Source organism: Onychomys torridus, chromosome 6, assembly GCF_903995425.1.
Source record: "Onychomys torridus chromosome 6, mOncTor1.1, whole genome shotgun sequence".
NCBI lineage: Eukaryota > Metazoa > Chordata > Mammalia > Rodentia > Cricetidae > Onychomys > Onychomys torridus.
The window spans coordinates 32,816,542-32,838,881 of NC_050448.1; the positions used below are offsets into that span (position 1 = coordinate 32,816,542).

A 22,340-nucleotide genomic window follows, 5' to 3' on the forward strand; every position below is an offset into this window, starting at 1 on the left:
CGTGGTACTTACCATCTATATGTGGCATCGTGACGGTGAGCTTGATAAGATTTGCAAAGTCTGGGTCCTCGGGACCAGTGTAGCGCAATTTAGCGGAGAACGGCTCTGCCCCCACGACCCCAGGCACTCGGGGCTGACAGAGACCTTGAAGAAAATGAGCACATTTATGCTGAAAGATGACAGCCTGTAAATAATGTTTTAATGTAGGTGCTATTGTTTTCCTATATTTTAATATTCCCTGTGATCTGACAACCGGCTGAGAATGTGGATCCTAAGGAAGCAGAAGACTGTGTGAGAGGTGCCCATAGCGTGCAGTGACTTAATATATGATGATCATTTATGCCAGGAACATATTCACAAAATGATTATATAATGTGAACAGATAAAATGAAAATGGTTGAAATACATTACAAAGTATAGTTAAATGAAGTTAATCTGAATGTCATCCTAGAACAAGATGATGAATCATGAAATATGTATTATATATTATCTATAATAAATATTACTTATTGGTGAATAAAACTCAAAGTGCATGTGTGTTTTAACAGTGCTGGAACTGATCCCAGGGCTTTACTGCATTATAATTTCAAGTCCTAAATATACTTTAAGGAAAAAGGATTGTGTGTGTGTGTGTGTGTGTGTGTGAAAGAGAGAGAGAGAGAGAGAGAGAGAGAGAGAGAGAGAGAGAGAGAGAGAGAGAGAGAGAGAGAGAAAGCAGGTGCGTATGGAGGCCAGAGCCATCACATTCCCTGGAGCCAGACCTACGGTTGGGGGCCACCTGACATGGGAGTTGGGAACTGAACTTGGGTCCTTTGGTACATGCTCTTAACCACTGAGCTATCCACCCAGCTACCTAAAAATATTCTTTAATCTGAGAAATTTTAAATAGAAGTGTGCATGTACATTTAAAGACCCATTTAATTTAGGAATAGGAGTCTAAGTCAGAGGCGGAGTACTTGCCTAGCATGTGTAAGACCCTGGCTTCCATTCTCAACACTGCCAACAGTAAACCCAGGGGCTGGAGAGACAGCTCAGTGATCAAGAGCACTGCCCGCTCTTGTGGAGGACTTGGGTTCAACTCCCAGAACCCACATAGTGGCTCACAACCATCTCTAAGTCTAATCCCAGGGCATCTGATGTTCACTTTTGACCTGAGTGAGCACTACATACACACAGTACACATAGATACATACAACACACACATATACTTAAAATAAAACTTAAAAAAGCATCCAACCCACCAAATCCAAACCAAACCACCAACAAAAAACACACTTAACCATCTTTACTCAGAGTGAGGATTACTTTCTATAAAGTGGGTTTCCTGTTAGTGTTGTGTCTGGCCATATGCTAGTCTGCACTTCCAACCATAGGTCCCAGGCTCCAGCTTCAGACCCAGCCTCCCTTTGGTGATGAGGTAAGACTATGTGCACACGGCTCTCTGCCTACACCATCCTTCGCCTGTGTCCCCAGCAGATTCCCATGCGTGCACCAGCTAACTGGACTCTGTACCTGGTATAGTTACCCCTCCTCATCCAGACCAAACCCTTCCTCCTTATTTCCTCACAAGTTCCCCCATACTGGGGCTTGTCACTCCCAGAGAATTCATGTTCCTTCATGCTTCTTAGAGTCACTTCTCACGTTTTCAAGACGCATCTCAGCAGCTCCTCTATGTGGGACCAGACTGGGATTACCTGTGCCTCTAATTTTTCTGTGGACTCCTGGAGCATGGGAGCCCTCCTTTATCATCATTATGAGTACAAGGTTCTTAACCTAGAACACCCCAGGTGTCCGTGAAAGGTGCGAATAACTCTTTTCTAATAAAGACTGTTGCAAAAATGGATGCTCGTCTCTAAGTAGAGTTCTATGGTACACAAGGGTATTTGGAGGAATTTATACACAGAAACGAGGTATTTGCAACACTGCAGTGTTTCAGTGACCTTCCCAGAGAAACACCTCTCACCTTCCTCTCTGTCGATGGCGACGATGGGGCTCATCAGTTCCAGGCCTTCATTCCCATTGGCGTTCACTGCACGAGCCGCACACTGTACCCGGGAACCAGGCTGAAAGTATATGGAGTCTAACGTGATCATTTTGGATGATGTGAAAAAGGTGTCGAAGTCCACCTCTCTCAAAGGGCTGGTCACACCATCCGGGCCAGCAGGAGCGCTGACCAGCCACCGGTATCGGGTCAGAGTGTCGTTGATGTTCTCACTGGCACAAATAGAACCTGTTTTGTCATAGTCTGGATATTTGGGGTTGCAAGCCTATGGGAAAAGCAAGTAAAACAGAGCTGTGTTAGGCCTACAGTCGAGAGTAATATGGACTTAGACTTGATGCTTCTCAAGCTCCTTCAGTCCTAATGTTTCCCTGCCCTCCATGCTGCGTTTGGTCATGCAGCTTCTGACTTCTTATTCCCAGCTGTCATCCTTTTTCTGACCTTTCAACTTCCGACAGCTCACTGGATATCACCACACTCAGAGGTGTCAACGACGTCATCATCTCTGGAATCCCCAGAGTCATTCTGACTCTTTCTCTCATGCTTCTGTCCCCTCTCCCTCTGCTCTACACCAGGTATTGGGGTCTACCTCTCTCGTGAGGCTGGTCACACCATCAGGGCCACCAGGAGTGCCAACCAGCCTTCCATGGAGAGCCGTTTCCTTCACTTTCCTTCTTTACATCCAGCAGGTGGGTGACCTTGACCACTCTGCTTTGTAACACTCCTTAAGTCGATCCCTTCTTCACCATTCACATGGCTCCTTCCCCTCTAACTCAAGTCCTCCTTTCCAACTACTGCACCACTAACATTCCAACATGACCCTCTACTCACACAGTTCTTCTGCATGAGAATGCATCCCGCTACCCAACAAACGAATTCCAAGTTGCCTAATGTGGCATTTAGAACCCTTTATAAATGAACACCAGATTACCCACACCTTGTTAAACTGACGACCACTCATTGTGTGCCTGTTATATGTGAAGTATTTCATTAGGGCTGCTGTGACCTAAAATTATACGTCATGGTTTTTGTTCATGGGGAACTTAAGATTCAGTTACGAGAAGGCAACAAAAACCTGTAATGAATCCCTTCTATTCTCCTTGGCAACCACCCTTTCTGGGATGATCTCCCCTGACCTGAATCTAAAACTGTCAAACGTCTACCTGATCCTCCACACCAGACCTTAAGCTCTAGCTCTTACACTCTGCCTCATATCAGAGCTACAGATCCCTATTTTTTCCACTTGTCCTTATTTTTTAATCCCTTCTGTGCAGAGTTCATGCTTTACTGGTTTTCCTGACAGTGATGGATTCTTAAACCACACACTGTGTACTCAGTTAATAGGGTTTTGTTTTGTTTGTTTGTGTTTTGTGAGGAGGAAAATGGGAGCTCCATTTAATTATTGTTATTTTCTGCTTTTCACAGCTCAAAGCTTAAACCTTAAATTTCTCAAGACAATACTGAAGTTTATAATTATTTTAAATCGTTACCTTCTGGGGTGAGAGGGTTAAGAGCACTTGCTGTTCTTACAGAGGACCTGAGTTTGGTCCCCAGCACCTACATGACAACTCACCACCATCTGTAACCCCAGATCCAGGGGATCTGACACTCTCTTCTGCCCTTTGCACCAGGCGCTCATGTGGGGCACATAAAGCATGCAGGCAAATACTTACACACGTGAAACAAAAAATAAACAAATCTTTAAAAAAATTAATTATCTTCAAATTTCCCCTAAATTGATCTATTTCCTCCTCACCGTAATGCAGACAACGGGATAGCCAGACACAGGCCCAGCATTCTCCTTGGCTTTGGAGGTGTCATCATATATCAGCAAGGACACAATGTGAGGGACGGAGGGAAAGGTGACATCTGCCATGCTGTTGACTTCCTCTATGTATACAATGGCCTTGGTTGCCTGGGAGGAAAGGAGAGTGATTGTTGATTATCAAATATTCAGGGCCTTGAACTTCTCTCATTCAGAACAATGACTGGAAAATCCCTGGAATCTCTGTGAGGAAGTTGTCCTGCCCAGACTCCATGCAGAGTGACAGCCCCCACACAGTTTATTTCATGTGACCCTGTACTAGTACCCTTGCTCATCTTGAATGTTTACAGGGGAGGGAGCTCAGCCTTGGGCGGCTCATCGAAGGCTTGCCACTAGCCCGTGAGATACTTGGGTGCTAAGGTTTTCTCTTCAGTTGTGATGACGGTAGATAAATCAGTTGTGGGTTTGTGATGTTGAAGTAACATCAACAACAACAACAAAATCCATCAGTTGACAGTAGGAGAAAAAACTGACAGACACCTTGAGAGAAATGAGACCTTCAAGGTCTCGGGATTGTGTGGGCTGTGGTGATGTGGAGAGGCCAGGGAGAAGCTAAGCTTTAGACGGACAAAGGCTTGGACTGCCTGGGACTAGGGGAGACAGAAGATGAGCGCTAGGCAGAAGGAGACTCAATATTGTCCAGTCGAGGAGGAAAGTCACCTCTGTCCATGTCTCTGGCTCCTGAACAACTTTCCTCCCTCTGGTGACTGATAGGACAGTCCTCAAGCATTGCCCTGACACTTTCAATAGTGTCATATGCAATGGACACATCCCAAATTGAAAAGACTGTAAATCAAGAGTGTGTTGAATCTTCCTAACCTAGTGAACATCATGGATCAGAAACACAGCACTGGAGGATTGCAGCTCATGGTTGTGGAATAAAGATAAAAGTAAATTCAAATTATGTTTTTACACATAATTTTAAACAATGTAAAGGAATGTAAGTTGAATCACAGTCAAACCAAAGACATTTCTATATTGTTAAGAGATCTTAAAAACACTGAAAATGATTTTTTGAGACTCTTTGTTCCTTTACTCAAAAGAATGTCACATGCTATTCCATAAAATCAGGGAAAGATTCACAAACAACAACAACAACAACAACAACAACAACAACAACAAAACTATTTCACCAAGACTTTCTACACACAAATCTTCAGTCATAAATATGACTTAAGAAGGATAACAACATAGCTGGAGAGATGGCCGAGAAGGTAAGGCACTTGTTGCTAAGCCCAGCATCCTTAGTTTGATCTCCAGAATTTATTGTGGAAGGAGAAACCTGATTCCTGTAGGCTGTCCTCTGACCTCCAGGTATGCGCACATAACCCCCACCATGAATACAAAATATATATTAAAGTTAAAAATTCCTAAAGGACAGCAATGTCATAGAATTACCATTTTTACTGAATAATAAAAATACTTAAGAAAACACATTCTTCCATTTAATCTCTCATTGACAGAGAATGAAACAATGTATGGCATACTTCCACATAGTATTGCTTAAACTGACCTTTTCCTAGGAGTGGCATGTCATTTAAAATTTTTTCCACTGTATAAAACAAATTCCACGGAGATTACATCTATCTTGAAGAAAATATGGTAGGTGATATGATGGAGAAAACACATTTTATGACTATAAAATTTTGCACATGAAGCTCTCAACATCAAATTCTAACCAAATTAGGAGGAACTAGTGAGCCCCTGGAGGGCCAGGAAAGTGCTTTGGGTAAAGATGTCTGCTTCAAATAGTGCTGAAAAAAATGCCCCGTCTTTGAGGCAGTCAATTCCAATGTCAGTCATGACATGGGAAAGCTAAGAGGGCTGATGTGGGGCCCAGGGACCACAACTTCGAGTTTCCACCAACACGATTTTCCAAAGACAGAGAGAAATGTCCAGGTTCTGATCTAATCAGAACAGAAGTTAATTTGGGTGATTGAAAGAGACCATGTGCATCCCCTTTCATGTACAACATCATCATCATCATTATTATTTTGGTTTTTCGAGGATGGGTTTCTCTGAGTAGTTTTGGTGCCTTTCCTGGGACTCACTCTGTAGACCAGGCTGGACTTGAACTCACAAAGATCCGCCTGCCCATGTGTGTTGGTGCTGGGAACCACACCCGGGTCCTCTCCAAGAGCAGCAGGTGCTTTTTACTGCTGAGCCATCTTTCTAGTCCTGAGTCTTTTTCATTGTGACATCTTACATGCATTTATTCTGAGAAAAGGTTGGCTGCGGACTTACACACACATCTTGCTTACCTGTGTCTCTGCCACCATATTTTCATCTGGTTTTAGGTGAACAGTGAAGGCCTCCCTCATCTCTCTCACCCCATCGAAGATGACTTCAATTTCAACAATGTGCTGGGTTTCCCCTTCCTTAAACTCGATTTCTACAAATATAGAGTCACTGATTTAGTCTTTTGCATATGAACCTGAGATCTTCTTGGACTGTGGTATATAACAAGGACATTTTGCGTTGTGGTCCAGTACATGTGTGTGCTTACTTAAAGGGAATCAAACTGCTAATTTATTGGTGTTACTATACTGTAGTGTGTGTGTGTGTGTGTGTGTGTGTGTGTGTGTGTGTGTGTGTTGTACCTGTGCACATGTGGAGGCCAGAGAAGAATATAAAGTTCCTTATTCTATCACTTTTTACCTTATTCCCTTGAGACAGAATCTCTCACTAGACCTAGACACCTTGGCTGGTGTCCAACAAGCCCCATCGATCCTCCCATCCAGGAGGGTTCCAGGCATGGGGAGCCACAAGAGGTGCTGGGATTTGAACTGAGATCTCATGATTGAATACTAAGCCCTCTTACCTGCTGAGGCATCTCCCCAGCCTCTAATATTTTCTACTCTTCTATTCTTCTCCATTCTATCCAAAGGAAAATTCTAATCATGACTTACTAAATTGACCTGTTGGCCCACAGTTTGGAAACTGCTGAGTGATGAGACAATGAACAGTTTTTATATCAGGCTATAAAAACTCCCCTTTCAGCCCACAGATTTCCTAAGCTAATGAAACCCAGTGACTGGAAACAGGACCGTGGATAGGAATGACTGAATGTTAGTAGGTTTAGAAAGACACATATGAAGCTGGATTGGAATTGTTTTAAGTGCATTACTAAATTATATTTCAAAGGCACTTATTTTTGCTGTTCTTGGAAACCGAAAAGTTGTTATAGGTGAATGGCAATGTTTTCTCCCTCACCTGGTCCTCTCAGCAAGGACTGCTTTGCTGTCATGAGAATGCAATCCAAAAATGAGGGCACTCTGCTATCAGTTATTTTTCAAAACTTAAAGCATTAGCATGATGGGTTGTATTGAAGCCTGAGTAGCAGGCCTTACTACAGAGTGGGAGGAGCTGACTTATAGGTGTTATTCGGCTTCCAGTGAGAAAATAGAAAGGAAGACAAAGGCCATCATTCAGGTCATCAGAGACAACGCTATTTCCTGTCGTACTTGGCAGTCACTCAGTTATCAATTCTTCACAGCAGGAAACTGCATTTCTGATGTACTTCCCACCCACTTTTGTACTACAATTTTTTTTAAAGATTTATTTATTTATTATGTATACAGTGTTCTGCCTGCAGGCCAGAAGAGAGCACCAGATCTCATTACAGATGGTTGTGAGCCACCATGTGGGTGCTGGGAATTGAACTCAGGACCTTTGGAAGAACAGCCAGTGCTCCTAACCGCTGAGCCATCTCTCCAGCCCCCAAAATTTTTATTACCAATTACAAAGAAAATTTTTTTTAAAGAATCTACTACTAATCAATGCAATTAAAATTTTCACTCCAATTCTGGGTATAGTCTCCCCTCCCCCTGCATCATTTAGCCTTAGTATGCTTTTTGAGTTCAACAGTCTTGCACTTTTTAGCCCCCATGAGAAACACAAGAAGATGAGAATAGCTAATTATTTCTAGCCTACCAATTGGTTCTTAAATTTTTATAGGCAAATTTTGGTGTGTGTAACTGCTGTATGCAATGTAGTGTTATTTTATAAAATAAATTAAGTTGATCTGTTTCGTGTGACTTTTAAAAAAATTACTTTTTTAACACTAAAAAAAGCTGGGTAATTTCATAGAAAAACAGGATACTTGAGTTCTTTTGTATCTTTCTTCAAGGTAACTGTCAACTAAAGACGCCTGTGGGCTTTTCTCCACCATGGACTTTCGGGTTGGCCAACATTCCAGCTTCTCCGTTTTCCCTGGTTTCACTCACTCCTGTCCCCAGACTTTACTCTGTAAGCATTCAAGTTTTTACAGCCACCCTCCACCTCCGAGTTATACAAAGCAAATGTCTAAGAAGTTTAAAGATAATTTATTGTAGACATCTCAATGGTTGTTTCTTGATGTTCATTTTCCTGATGAGTCTTCCCTCACATTTGTCCTACTCTGTCATTTGCTCTCACAGAACAAGAGTTCACCTTTTATGACAATGCTTTTCCTATTTGATTATAAAATGAATAATTAAAATGTGTTTTAGAAAAAAAAATCTATCAAGTTTTATTATATAAGCAGTGAGTTAGTGCTTAGGGATTACTCGACACCCATGTAGATTTAGTGCTGTTTAACTTTATTCAGCTCTGTTTGTTAGCTCACTACATATTTATAATTTTGCTCTGGTCACTAAAAGAATAATCTTATTTCTAAGATAAACAATTTTTGTTAAAAGGTCATATAGTGATATTTAGACAACTTTTCTTTCATGTAAAATCTGTTCATTCCAGGAAGACTGACTTGAGATTTTGTAATTTGATAGAAAACCCTGCTTTGTTTTCATGGCTTTTGAATTACACATGATGTGCTTCCAAGTCTGGGAATAACATTGGCTGTTCATGCGAGGGAAATTAAGCTCCATTTAGAAGGTATTACGTTTCTATTACCTATGAATTTTGTTACTGATTTGATAATACCCACAAGTCACTTTTAACATTCTGTTAGTGAGTCAGAAAATCAAGATGAATGCCCAGAATGTTGTGATTAGAACTAATGGCCGCTGAGGGGGAGAGGTAGAAAAGCAGGAACACTCGTTGGTAAGCATAATTTATGTTTATGATTCTGCTGTTAGCAAATAATGGGGAGAGAGAGAGAGAAAATCTATTTATTTTACTAGCTCTTGAAAGAAAATGATGGAATGGTCCCCACACTTGCATGTGGAAGAAATAACAGGTGTCCAGAGAGGCTCCTACACCCCACAGAGCTGCGGTGACTAGGATTCCATTATCCTCTTACTCTTCCCTGTTAGCATAAAGTTTTCTAACTTTAACCTTTGAATGAAGCTGTTCAGCATGGTTAGCACACACTTTCACATTCACAGCACACAAATGCTATACTTCTGTCCACTGGATGGAAGTAAAACTCACAGTCAGTGGACTCAAAGCACAGCAGTTCTCAAAATGTCCCTCAGAGAAAATTCTGGGGATTCCACTCTTTGAACTTTTAAGGGTAGTTTAAAGTTCATTTATATTCACTTGTCCTCCTTTTCTCAGAGTCCCAGCTCCAGCAGTGCAGCACAGTCCAGCTGGTGACAGACCCTGGAAGACCGTACCTTCTGACATGGGGTGATAATCCTCTCCGGAGGTGGCCGAGCCATCTTTGGTGTGGACTCTCACAATGGAAACCTTTGAAGTGTCTCCTTGGCGGACCACTGGAATTTTGACAACCACTGACTCTCCTGGTTTGCTGGGCTCAGTGACACTAAATTTGGTTTCTCCAAATTTGATAACAGCTTCTAAGAGTGCGGAAAACACAGACAAATTAAGTTGCTGGCAAAGGGTGGGGGGGCGGACATTTTTCGCTGTTTCTATTTCTCTCGACATGGGGGACTTTTATTATTGTTGTACTCTGTTGCCTCAATATTAGTGTGAGTGCAGAAGGAGAAGCTGTTAAGTGTAGTCTAGATCCTCCTGGGAAATGGTGAGCCCACAGAAGGCATGTACTCTGGGTTCTCTCTTTGTCCCATAGATCTTACATGAGCAGGCCATTGAGAAGGGGCGTGGAAGGGGGCACTACTGGCCCAGGAGTGGATAGACATAAAGACATAGGTAGGGGAGAGGGCAGGTAGGAAGGCTTGTGCTTCAGTTAGCAGGCATGAGCCATAGCCTCCCCAATGAGCTTTGTCAGTTTTTAAATTCTAGAGCGCTGGCATTGAACTCCGGGTCATGTACATGCTAGGTAAGTACGTGACCATTGAACTATATCCAAAGCTTTTAGGTTTATCAGTTTTCCTTATGGGTGCAGCGTGTGCATGTTGGGGCTTGAACTTGGTGCTGGTTCTCTTCCTCCATAACTCCCCACTTTATTTTCTGAGGCAGAGTCTTTCTCTGAACCCAGAGCTTGCCCATTTGGCTAGTCTAGCTAGCCAGCTTGCCCCACTGATCTGCCTCTGCCTCCTGAATGAAGTAAGGGATTATTAGCAGGCTTCCACACCTGCCCAGCTCTTATGTGGGTGCTGGGGACCTACACTCTCATCCTGATGCTTGTCTGGCAAGTGCTGTATCTACTGAGCATCTTATCGGCCCCCTAAATTTATCAGTTTTGGGGCTCTGTTTTGTTCCCCACTTGTTTTCTTAGGTCTCCATTGTTTGCAGATCCTACTGAGAAAGAGGGGGTACTTTTCTGAGCCAACTAGGAACTCGGGGGGTGGGGGTGAGGGTGGGGGGGAGTAGGGGGGAAGAGTTCAGTTCCAGATTCACTGGTTAGCAAAAGCAGCAACTTCTTACTGTCAGACTCGTCCTGGATCTTTATCAGAGTTTCATTCTGTTCACCCACTGAAGCCCCAAAGGCAGAGCTGCTCTGTGGTGTGCCAAGGACCAGTCGCAGCTCCTCCACGGCCTCGTATATATCATCATCCATCAGCTCAAGGACACAGGGCTTCTCGGTCTCACCTGGAGCAAAAGACAGTGACAGGTTCTAGAAGGATGCGCCAACAGCTTAGAACAAAGCGGAAGAGCAGGGTGTTGCTTTCTCCACCCCTAAGCCCCACCCTGCTCTGCCAGCGCAAATGTTGCTGTTCGGAATAAGCCTGGAATAAGTGTTTGCTGAATGTGTGACTCTTTGTGCACAGGCCCATACTTTCAAAAAGATGGCTGTAATTTCTCTCTCCACAGCCCAGCACGCATCTGAGAAAGCAAAGGCAAAAGGAAAGGAAATGCCAGCTTTGTGCATGAGTTCCTAGAATTGTGGTAGGGAAGAGAGTCAACAGACCGCTCCTGATGGGTGGCCCTGGTTAATCTGACTACCCTGGTTTTTCATGTTACTAACTTTTGTCTAGTTGAACAATTCATTGACCCAAAACAATTGAATTCTTGCCTCTAATAACTGGGACCAATATGATAGTCCCGACTTTCTCATTAAAAATTCTTTAGAACATATTAATGGCCATATGATGTACAAGCATATGGAAACTCAAATATTACTAAACAAGCCTTACTGTTGGCCACTTAAGTTGTTATCAATACTCCATCAATAGGAGCACAACTTTCTGCTTCTTTTCAATAGGATATATTCCACAAAATTAAACTACTAGGCTAAAGTAGTGGGATATCTGAAGGTACTGATATACATTAAAAGTGTGAGATACAGGGCTGGAGAGATGGCTCAGTAGTTAAGAGCACTGGCTGCTCTTCCAGATGACCTGGGTTTCCAGCACTCACATGGCAGCTCACAACTGTCTATCATTCCAGTTCCAGAGGACCCAACACCCATGGCAAAACACCAGTGCACATAAAATAAAAATAAATAAATTTTAAAACCCCATAAAAGTGTGAGATATATTTTGCCGAATAACATTTCAACATTAACTTCAATTTCTAGCCTTATGAAATTTGCATATTTGATGGATTCTTGATTGCTGAGTTATGAACTCACAATTAAATACATCATTAGGAATCAAAAGGTTAATGAAGAGACACCAAGATGTCTACTCAACCTGTTGCAATGCATATGCCTTGTCATTTAGTGCACATAAACTCATGTTGCAAGCTTGTTGGAAAATTGGGAAATTTGATTTCACTGTATTTTCCTGATTACCGATTTCTCAGTCCACATGTGGTATTCTTAAATTGCGTATAGAAACTTCAAGGGCTTAAGGCACTGTCTCCATAACCTTTAATCTTCCAGATCCATAAGGTGGGAGGGAATGAAATCCTAACTCCTAAAACTTGTCTTCTGACTTCATGTCAGCTGTGGCATGCACACGCCCTTGCCACCCATGCACATACCCACAAAATGAATAAATACAGTAAGAGATTTAAATCATTTTCAAGCTCATATGTACCGGGGAGGAATGTGACCGTGGAGACATCAGTATTTGGGCGTTCTTCAAAGTCCATCATCACCTGTGCGGACCCCTGCCTGGTGTAGCATCTCACAGAGGACCTGTGCTGGACATCACCGCTCCTGTAGATCATTGCCACCACACGGCCATCGTCTTCACTGCAAGTGTACACTCTCTCTTTGAATTGCATTTTAGGCACTGGGGGAAAAAACAGACTTGTGGGTCAACATGAGTAGACATGTCCTTACAGAAAATGACATTTCAGGTGCTACAGTTTGATGTTGATAATAAGACAGAAACATGAGAAAAGTGTCTTGGTCTCTACTCAGTTCCTGGCCAACATTTTGGCTTTGAGAAAATCACTGTGAAAGTTTTCATCTCCTTGTCCTTGTCATTTTTATCAGACTCTTTTGTGAAGTAAGCACATGCAGTGAACACTTAAGAAGTAGGCAAAACCAGAGACCTTCAGATATTTGTATCAAAACTGCTGTGTGGTCATACACTTTCAAATTTTCTTGATGTGAAGAACATTAAATATTGTGCACATAATTACTGAAGGGAGTCTAGCTAGCCATTTGCCTATGGGCCACATCTGTCCTCTCTATCCAGAGGCAGTCCTTTGACCCTCTGGAACAAACACCCCTGCTCCTTTCCCCTGTTCCCTTTCCCCTTCCCCTGGTCCTCTATCTCCTGTCTTTGTCTCTTATCCCTGCCCTCTGTCCCTCTGGAGCAAATAAATCTCCTTTGTGCTGAGATCTTGGTCATGGGGTTTCCTTTCAATTACAAGTATATTTTATGCAGGAATGGTAGAGAAAGCTGATAGATGGGTGCATGTGTTAGTGTTAGGTGACATCTAAGCCAGGTCAGTCATACACAGGTCTCATTGGTAACAGGTTCCTTTCTTCCAAGAAAAACTGGAATCATCATGGGAGGAAAGTGCCTAGGTTTCTGTAGTGAGTGATAATGGTTAGAGAGGCTTGCTGTGAACTCTTGTGTTGCAATTTCTCCCAAGACAAATGTCTACCTTGGATGGAAGGGTTATGTTAGAAGGGTGATGGAACAACAGGGCTTTCTCCTGGGAAGAGGAGAAACACTCCATCCTGCAGAGAAACTTCTTAAGTTCAGGGAGTAGACAAAGACTCCAGGAAGTCCCTGAAACTGACCAGAATCACTAGCTCCCCCTCCCTTTCCCAATCATATATAAGCAGTAGAGATGACTGAAAGACACTGTCAGATAGGCTGAGCTGCCTGGAAGAGGCGGAGACTAGCCCTTCTGTCTAGAAGAGATACCCTCCAATTTGTTGAGCTGCCTGCATGCTGTGCAGTGTAGTCCAGGTGTCCATCATTTGTGAACTGTCACCAATGCTGGGGTGGGCTTTGGTGACACAGTTGTCTTTGAGTCATGTCTGTCTGTTCCTTTAAGTATCCCAACAGAACTTACAGGTCCAACCAGTTGGACTCTGGTGCTATTCTTTGGTAGACTTTGGTCTCCTTAGGAGTAGTGTCACACAACAACAGTGTATTTGACATTTGATTAGAGAAATCTAAGGCGTGGCTGGGTGACAGAAATTGTATAGTGTTAAGTGGGAAAAGACCGTGGATACTCAGCTCCATGCACGTGGTGAGGAAATTTTTGATAATATCACATTGTCCTTTAAAGTAGAAGACTAGTGATTTTCCTTAAAGACTGTCTAATTCCATTAAAATAAGCAGGAGGAGAAAAGACGTGGGGTATTTGTAGAGGGTGAATGGTATCTCCCATGCCAGCGTCTTCCATGTTGAACTCATATCCTGAGTCCCTTGATAGTAGTAGTAGACAGGTAATCAAATTAAAGGTCATTAGGACTGATGTTGGCCAAATATGTTCTCATGTCAAGAGAGACCAGGTCATACAGATGTCTGTAGAGGGAAGATGATGTGGAGAGGCACAGGGACAAGATGGCCACCAACAAGTCAGTGAGAGAGGCCTGTGACATCTCCACCTTATGGCCTCAGATGGAACCACCCCGCTGACTTTCATTTAGGCTTCTCCCTAAGAGTGCAGGGGCTGCTGTTGAGTTGCTGGTGTCCAAGCCACCCGGTCTCTGGTCCTTTACGACATCAGCCCTAGCAGATGCCTACAGTTGTATACAGCTTCTCACCCTACCTGCTGCCATTTAGATACACTCAATCTTAGCGTTGTAAAAGTTAAAGTCACTCACAGTCTGAGGCTGAGTCATTTATGGACACTGTGGCCTCGCTGGGCTCGCCAAGGGCAGCGTTCAGCGGCATGCGAAGTACCAATTCAAACTTTTCAGTTCCCTCCAGCACGGGTCTTCCCAGGTCATCCAGAATGACAACACGGACAGTCTGCATGTTGACGCCAGGCGCAAAATCTAAATTTCGACTGATTCCCACATAATCTGTTCCAGCTAAAATCATAAGGTATAGATTATTTACTTGGGGACTATATTTTAAAAAACCAATTATACAGATAAACTTATAGTTAATATTTTATACTACAACATATATACAAACTACTACAGAGAAAGACATTTAAATAACAGATGGAAAAAATTGGATCTACATGCTCATTGACGTAGTCAGCATATCAATCAAATACATGCTAACATTGTATATACAGTGGATACGTTTAAATTTTGTTCATATCAATTAAATATCTATCTTATTTCCGTTTCTGGGGTGACTATTTTACTTAGGCATATGGTGGCCTTTTGGTTAGAACTCCACACATTTCAGCACTAAATTTCCCCCTCCACTCACTCTAGGCAATGAAAGCAAACTTTAACTCTGAAGATATATTTGATATTTAATTTCATATTTTCAGACCATGTCATACATACATAGTAGTGTTGATACCTCCATTTACACATAAAGTAGTTAAAAATACAATTGTCTTTTAAATCTTCAGTCACCACATAATCTGTTCCAGCTAAAATTTTTATGACAATGTGTAGAGGGATACCTGCTGAATCTGAAGTATTTACAGGGACACTTGGTTAAAATGAGGAGGTAGCCAGGGAAGAGGTACACCTGGGAGAGACTTAAATGTCTTCAGATTCTGTGAGGGTGGTTGCTATGACTGCTCCCCTGGATGTGTCAGAACATCTAACCGTATTAGATTTGCTGAGTAGAGAACCCAGCCATGCAGATGTGGACATCGCAATTTAGCCTTTGAACTGTACATTACAACCTAGACTCTGGTTCATCTTCTCAAAATCTCTTTCTTCACAAGGGTAAAGTTTAAATTTACATACTCTATAGCAATAGTTTCAGGAGAAAGTAGTCCATTAGGAATGTTTCAGTCACCGCCGGGTGCCACCTTTAATCCCAGCACTCCAGAGGCAGAGGCAGGTGGGTCTCTGTGAGTTCAAGGCCAGCCTGGTCTACAGATCGAGACCCAGGACAGGCACCAAAACTACACAGAGAAACCCTGTCCCAAGAAACAAAAACAAAAACAAACAAACAAAAAGAATGTTTTAGTTAGCTAAGTGTTTGGGGGCTGGAAGCTGTAGAAAAACACAGAAGGCTCATGTAGCAGAATGCTCACCATCTGCAGAGGGTGGTTCTGTTTTCCGGGACCTCACAGTGACGCTCGAAGGCCTGGAGAGGTCAGTTCCTGTCCTCCATATCTGCACCTCCACGTAGCCGGCACTCTCATCCACCGAGTACTGGACCTCCCCAAAGTAGAAAACGGGCTCTGTTAACAAGGATATAGAAAACACTGCTGTTATTTCCCTCTTTACACCAACTACCCGAGATGACATCCAAAAGTCTGCTTCCCTGTATTGGCGCCTTCAAGTCTCCTTTGAGTGAGCTGATATCTCATCTTAAGGCACATGACTTGGCTTGCTTTTCATTTACATAAATACCTTTATTGTTATGTTTTGGGGTGCTGGGGATTGAACCCAGGGCCTCAGGCATGCCAAGAGAGCGCTGTACCACTGAGATACACCCATAAACCCATATGTAAGTTATAAATGGCTTCTAGGTGCCCTTAAAGGCTTAGCTGGAAAAATACAATCAAATGAAACCCAACACAGAACACCTTTGTTTGTTTTTGTTTTGTTTTTCTGAGACAGTGTTTCTCTGTGTAGCCTTGGTTTATCCTAGAGCTCACTTTGTAGTCCTGGCTGGCCTCAAACTCATAGAGATTCTCCTGCCTCTGCCTCCCAATTGTTCTTTGGTTTTTTTTTTTAAAGTTAAAGTTTTTAAGTTTGTTTTAAAAGTTTTTTTTTGTTTTTTGTTTTGTTTGTTTTTTAAGTTTTGCCTGAGCATTCATTTTATCATCCTTCACTAAACTACTGTGGGACAGAGAGATGGCATTGTCCTTATGCTGTCTTCTGGTCCAGTGAATTTAGATTTAACTCATAATGTCGGAGTCTATTTTAACTATCAGCATTAGACTCTACAAACTAGATTAGTATAAAATAATGAGTTTAGAATGACCAGGCCCAGGTGCCAGTTACTTGTAGGGCTTTTGTATCCTCTATACAAACTGAGGTTTCACTAACTAAATCATCTCATGTTAAGAGGTTAGCATCTGTCCTCAGGAATGTGGATGCTGATGCTTGGGTTCTATAGTTCCTGCCTCTAGAGCACGGTTTTCTCCTGTGTTGGCGATGAATTTCAATGGATGCAGCAGTCATCTCCTATCTGATTCTCTTTATGATTAACCCACGACTCTTGATATAGCTGCCAGAGGTCTGAAGGACAGTAGATGATTAGGGAAAACTGAGATAAATTGTGGGAATACTTAAAAAAAAAATACCTAATAGCCTCACAGGAAACTGCCAATAGTTGAGAGTTTATCTTATAAACAGCCATTAACAAAGGTAAAATAATCAAATGAGCATGTGTGAAATAGTCTTATTTATCATTAGTTTTTCAAGACTCAAAAGGAGTTTATCTAAAAACACGCAGCTCACACTAGGACTTTTAGCATTATTAAAGGGGTACTGTTCTATTTGATAGAACTAGATTGAACTCCCCAAATGCACAAAGTGAAGTGAATCCTCAGAAAGCCACAGGGTATGGCTGGGTGTGAGTGTGGCGTGGGGTGAGCTCAGTGAGAGAGCACTTGCCTAGTGTGTACAAAATCCTGGATCCCATCCCCAGCACTCGTAATAAAACAAAGCCACAGGAAAAGCCCAAGGCAAGCTTCCTTCACTCCTCTATTTGCAAATTAATCACCTTTACTAGAAGACATAATACAAACCACTTGTTTCTTTTCTTCCTCCAACTGGTAAGCATATTTAAAAGCATCTAGCTCCCCTGGCCTCTCAGATAATATGAAATCAGTCTTGGAAATGTTCGCCTAGTTTGGTTTGGAGGTGATGAATCCGCCTACAGCATAGTTTGCCTCCCTGTGGTCCTTTCAACTTGGACGTGTGGGTGAGTGTACAGATGGAGGTGTTATCTTACAATCCCAGGCCAGCAGACCTGACTGACAAACCAATACATTCCTGACATTTTCCACATCTGAGCAGGGGCAAAGGTGAAATCAGAGAAGCCAGAAAAAGATCATTCCAAGCAGACAGCTGAGCCAGGTACAGCGGCTTCTCTTCAGAAGGCTTTCAGGATTATCGTGGAGGCTTGGTCACGTGCCTCCCCCAAGTGTGCTCTCTAAGTCTCTGAACATTTCTGGTATCTAAGCATTAGGTTTCTAAGCAAAAGCCGTTTTCATGCAGTGCTGTTACATCTTCCTAGTCATCACAGATGCATATTAGAAATGGAACTGAATAAAATCATGTGAGTGCAGCCATAAAGCCCCACAGGTGCAGCATGCAGGAGTGGTGTAGAGGGTGGGGGAAAGGGGATAAGGATGGGTAGAACTGAGTATGCATGTGCATTCACACACATCCTGTTAACAGAGCAGTCCTTCACCTTATTGCTTAACATACAGTTCACAGATGAAGAGAGAGAGAGAGAGAGAGAGAGACAGACAGACAGACAGACAGACAGACAAGTAAGACTAAGTGCAAATAAGCTGTAAATAAGCTGCAGACAGCAGCAACACACAGCTAATTATAAGGACCATCCATCGGGCCTTCAGTCAAAAGCAGGAGGGACTAGAGACAGGCTTTAATTATGAATCCTCCCATTTTAGTACAGTAGCTAGTAGGAATTTGGAAAGGTAACGAATGAATTCTCTAAAATGAAGCTTCCTGTGGTCAGCAGACTTAGGTTAGCTGTCTGAGTTCCATCTGCTGCAGGAAGATGGGTCAGATAATCTGCTGTTATGATTATAGTTAAAATTTGAGGTGATTTCAGCACAATAGTTTCTATAGCATAAAAACAAACAACAGCAGTTTTAAAAAAAAAAAAGCCCCACAGTCTATCTAACAAGTTGCTTGTTTAACAAATCAAAAGAAATAGAGCAGGTTTTGGCATCTTTGTGTCTTTTCAGTATAGATGAAAGAAAACTAAAATTATGGTAGTTATATTTAAATTTCTCATTTTTTTCTGATAAACTCTAAAATTTGAATGGACTTAAAAATGGTATAAACTATTGAGTCAAAATCTTATTATATAAAGAAGTTACAGGTGCCACAGGAAGCTACAAACATTATGAAGAACATACTAAGTTGGTCCTGGAACTTTTAAAAATTTTATGTGTAAGCGTGTTTTGCCTGCACGTACTTCTGTCTGTGGACCACTTGTGTGCCTAGTTCATGGAGAGGCCAGAAGAGGGTATTGGGTTCCCCAGAACTGGAGTAACAAGACTGTAGTGAGCTGCCATGTGGGTGCTAGGAACTGAACCCAGGTCTTCTGAAAAAGCAGCCAGTGCTCTTAACCATTGAGCATCTCTCTAGCCTTGTGCTTGGGAACATTTTAAAGGATACTACAGCATCAAAAGGAGGGAATGGATGAATGGGTAAAGTCCACCAGAAGGCAAAGAACCTATGCAAAACCCAGGACAGCTGTTCTGTCTGTGCTAACAAATAGTTTTTGTAAGAAGGACTTTTGCCAAATATGGCGGTTTGAATAAAAATGGGCCCCACAGGCTCATATATTTGAATGCTTGGTCATTAGGGAATGGCACTATTTGAGAAGGATCAGGAGGTGTGGTCTTGTTGGAAGAAGCGTGTCACTGTGGGCCAGCTTTGAGGTTTCAGAAGTTCAAGCCAGGCCCAGTGTCTTTGTCTTCTTGCTGTCTGCAGATCCAGATGTAGAACTCTCAGCTCATTCTCCAGCACCATGTCTGCCAACCATGCTTCCTTCTGTGATGACAATGGACCAAACCTTTGAAACTATAAGCCAGCCTAATTAAATGCTTTCTTTTATAAGAGTTGCTGTGGCCAGGATGTCTCTTCACAGCATTTGAACACTGACTTAAGACACTGATCCTATTTGTTAAGTTTTCCTTCCTTCCTTCTCTCCCTTCCTTCCTTTCTTTTTCCTTAAGCATGTGGTTTTTTAAAAATAATACTAACTGATTCAGGTTACAATCTAGAGCCCAGTAGAAAAAGCTCACTCAGTTCCCAAGTCTAGGTCCTAAGTATGCTCTGCACCTTGAATGACAGTTAGGCTCACAGCCAATGGAGAACAGTCAGCAGCTGTTACTATGAACCAGAAGAAGGATAATAAAATAAAACCATGCTCCCTGCAGCCTCCGCCCAGGTCACACTGAAAACTTTCCTCAGCACTTCATCCTTCTCAGACAGTTCAGAGGACATGTTTAGCCTCTCTGCACAGGGCAGGTAAGTCACATCCAAAGCACAGGCAAATCTCACTGCCAGGGAGGGTTTCAGAGGGCACAGTGAGAATGTGTGAAATTCCCCAAGGAAACCAGAATTTCTCTTCATTCTTCTCGGTGCCCTTTAAACTCAAGGGCAGGGGCGAAGGCACTCATGCTAGGAGACTTATTCTTGCTCATTAAGCATGAGTCAGACTTACGAGGCTGTAGACACTTTCCCTTCGCCTCTGCTAATGTGGAAGTGAGGGGAAAGGCTTGGGCACCACCACACAGATCACACACCTGCAACACAGACTAAGGTAAATAATTCAAGTTCTGTTCCCAGGGGGCAGAGAGTGAACTCTTCATTATTATTTATTTATTTATTTGGTGTCTGGATTGGTGTTTACGATTTCACTGTGTCTCCTGAGATGAAAGCAAGACGTGCGAGCAGTAATTGCTGTCTGGAGCCAAGTCTTACGGACGCATGCGCGCACAGGGGCTCTCAGCGGGTAAGCTCTGTAGCACTAACTGACGTGTTTGCTTACAACTGAATGGGACAGAAGGCTGTAGGCTGTCTTTGAGCAAAGCATCAATGCTGTCTTTGGGTTTAGTGTTGGAAATCATACAAGGGAACTGACTCTAACCTACAAATCTTTTTGGAGGTTTCATCACTGCCCTGGTTTGCTCTCTAAGGCTGTAAGAAATAAGCACCATGCCCAAAAGTGACATGGAGAGCAAAGGGTTGATTTGGCCTACAGGTCCTGCCGGCAGGTGACCTTTGAGGGAAGTCAGGGCAAGAACTCATGCAGGAGAAGAGGCAGGAACCCTGCATAGAGGAAGACAACTTCCGGCTTGCTCAGCTACTTTGCTTATATATCCCAGACCTGTCAGTTCAGGATGGACCCTCCCATGTCAACCGGCAATCATGGGAAGGTCCCACAGACAAAGCCATGAGTCAGCTTGATGGAGGCAGTTCCTCAACTGAGATTTCCTCTTCCAGGATATGTCTAGGTTTGTGTAAATTTGACAAGAACTAACCAGCACTAACTAACAGGCTCTTATGGCTTAATGAATACTCACAACCCACTTCCTGAAGGCATGTGAAGGTCATTTTTTTTTCCTCAGGGTGGAGAAGGTTAGTTCAACTCCTTTACTTTTTGTTGTTGTTGTGATAAAATACTCACGAAGCAACATTAGGAAAGATAGGTTTAATTTGGCTTGCATTTTGAGGCACACATCATGGCAGGGAAGGTGGGTGGCAGGAATGTGCAGTGGCTAGACATATTGCCTCCACATTCATGATCAGAGAACAGACAGGAAATGGGGCCAGTCTATCAAACCTCAAAGCCCATCCCACAATTCCTCCAGTGAACCTCCACCCCCTAAAGGCTCTATACCTTTCAAAACAATGCCAACAGATGGGGACTAAGTGTTCTAACACATGAGCTGTAGGGGAGAGTCCACACTCAAATTATAACTCCCATCCCCTGGCTTCTCTTCCACTTTATCGTTAGATGCAGCAAGCATCACCCAATGCTTGAATTTTCCCAAGAACAATTTTGACTGAAACAGACAGCCCCAAAGCCAGTAACACCACACTCACTGGGAAGCTGCCAGTGTACCTCGCTGATCTTGGGATTGTCTCCAAACTCTTCACTATAGACTACAAGTCATTGAAACTGATGGTCTCCCTCTGCCTTTTCAACCACGTGTTCATCACTTTCTGCTCAATAACAGCATCTGGGAGATCTTGTAAGTGCTGCTCCGAGCCTCTGGCTGTCTCATCCAGTCTTCCTTTAGGAAAATGCTTCTTTGGGGACCATTCTGCCTTCCCTCTTGTCTCAGCCTGTAGGGGCAGAACTAAGCTTCCTTTATTCATGTATACTTTCTTGACACTTAGCTTTATCCATGTCTGGCAATGGGTGCACAATAAGTATCTGTTGAATGAATTAGCAACAATGTAAGGATCATTTATTGTCCACAGCAACTGAATACATGTATGTGCCTCCATACTGGAAGTACAAGGGTAGTTGGTGCCAGGCAGTGGGTAGTGTGCATCCCAGAGGGAGTGTGTGGTTGTTTGTGCCAGAGAATGACTTTGTAGGCCCTTCAGATCTGGCATAAATACAATCCTAAATTGTTTTGACTAGGTCCTACTTTTTTTTTTCAGAAATACTTTAAAATACAAACATACATCCTAAAAATGACCTCCTTATCTAGTCTTTGAAAACACTTTTCAAAGTTCTTATTGAAAAACTAAAGCTCGAATGTATATTTAAAAGGATATTTAAAGGTCTACCTCATTTTAAAGGCACATTCTGACATTTCTTTTTCTCAACAATAATAGCTTCCTCAGAAAGATCAAGACAAATCAGTACGTACTTCAGATGCCAATAACAATGGAACCTTCCTAAGGTTTTAGTTAAGCATAGGGAAAGGTGAGCCTTTCTCCAGAAAGATAATGTTACCAGTCAATTGCCAATGTAGTTTTACCCCAAAATGGACCTGACATTTCTGAAGATCAACATACAATTTAAACGAAATTTCAGT

At 42.6% G+C, this 22,340-nt stretch overlaps 1 protein-coding gene across 1 annotated transcript in view; it reads right to left on the reverse strand.

Annotated features, from left to right (window-relative positions):
- Frem2 (FRAS1 related extracellular matrix 2) overlaps positions 1–22,340 on the reverse strand; it is a 137,875-nt gene that overhangs the window by 19,776 nt on the left and 95,759 nt on the right. Inside the window, exons 7-15 of the mRNA XM_036191247.1 lie at positions 15,660–15,809; positions 14,311–14,520; positions 12,110–12,307; positions 10,554–10,718; positions 9,380–9,562; positions 6,086–6,216; positions 3,756–3,914; positions 1,964–2,267; positions 13–144 (exon numbers count right to left, since the gene is read on the reverse strand). Coding sequence (XP_036047140.1) covers positions 13–144; positions 1,964–2,267; positions 3,756–3,914; positions 6,086–6,216; positions 9,380–9,562; positions 10,554–10,718; positions 12,110–12,307; positions 14,311–14,520; positions 15,660–15,809 — 1,632 coding nt within the window. The remainder of the gene's footprint in view (positions 1–12; positions 145–1,963; positions 2,268–3,755; positions 3,915–6,085; positions 6,217–9,379; positions 9,563–10,553; positions 10,719–12,109; positions 12,308–14,310; positions 14,521–15,659; positions 15,810–22,340) is intronic.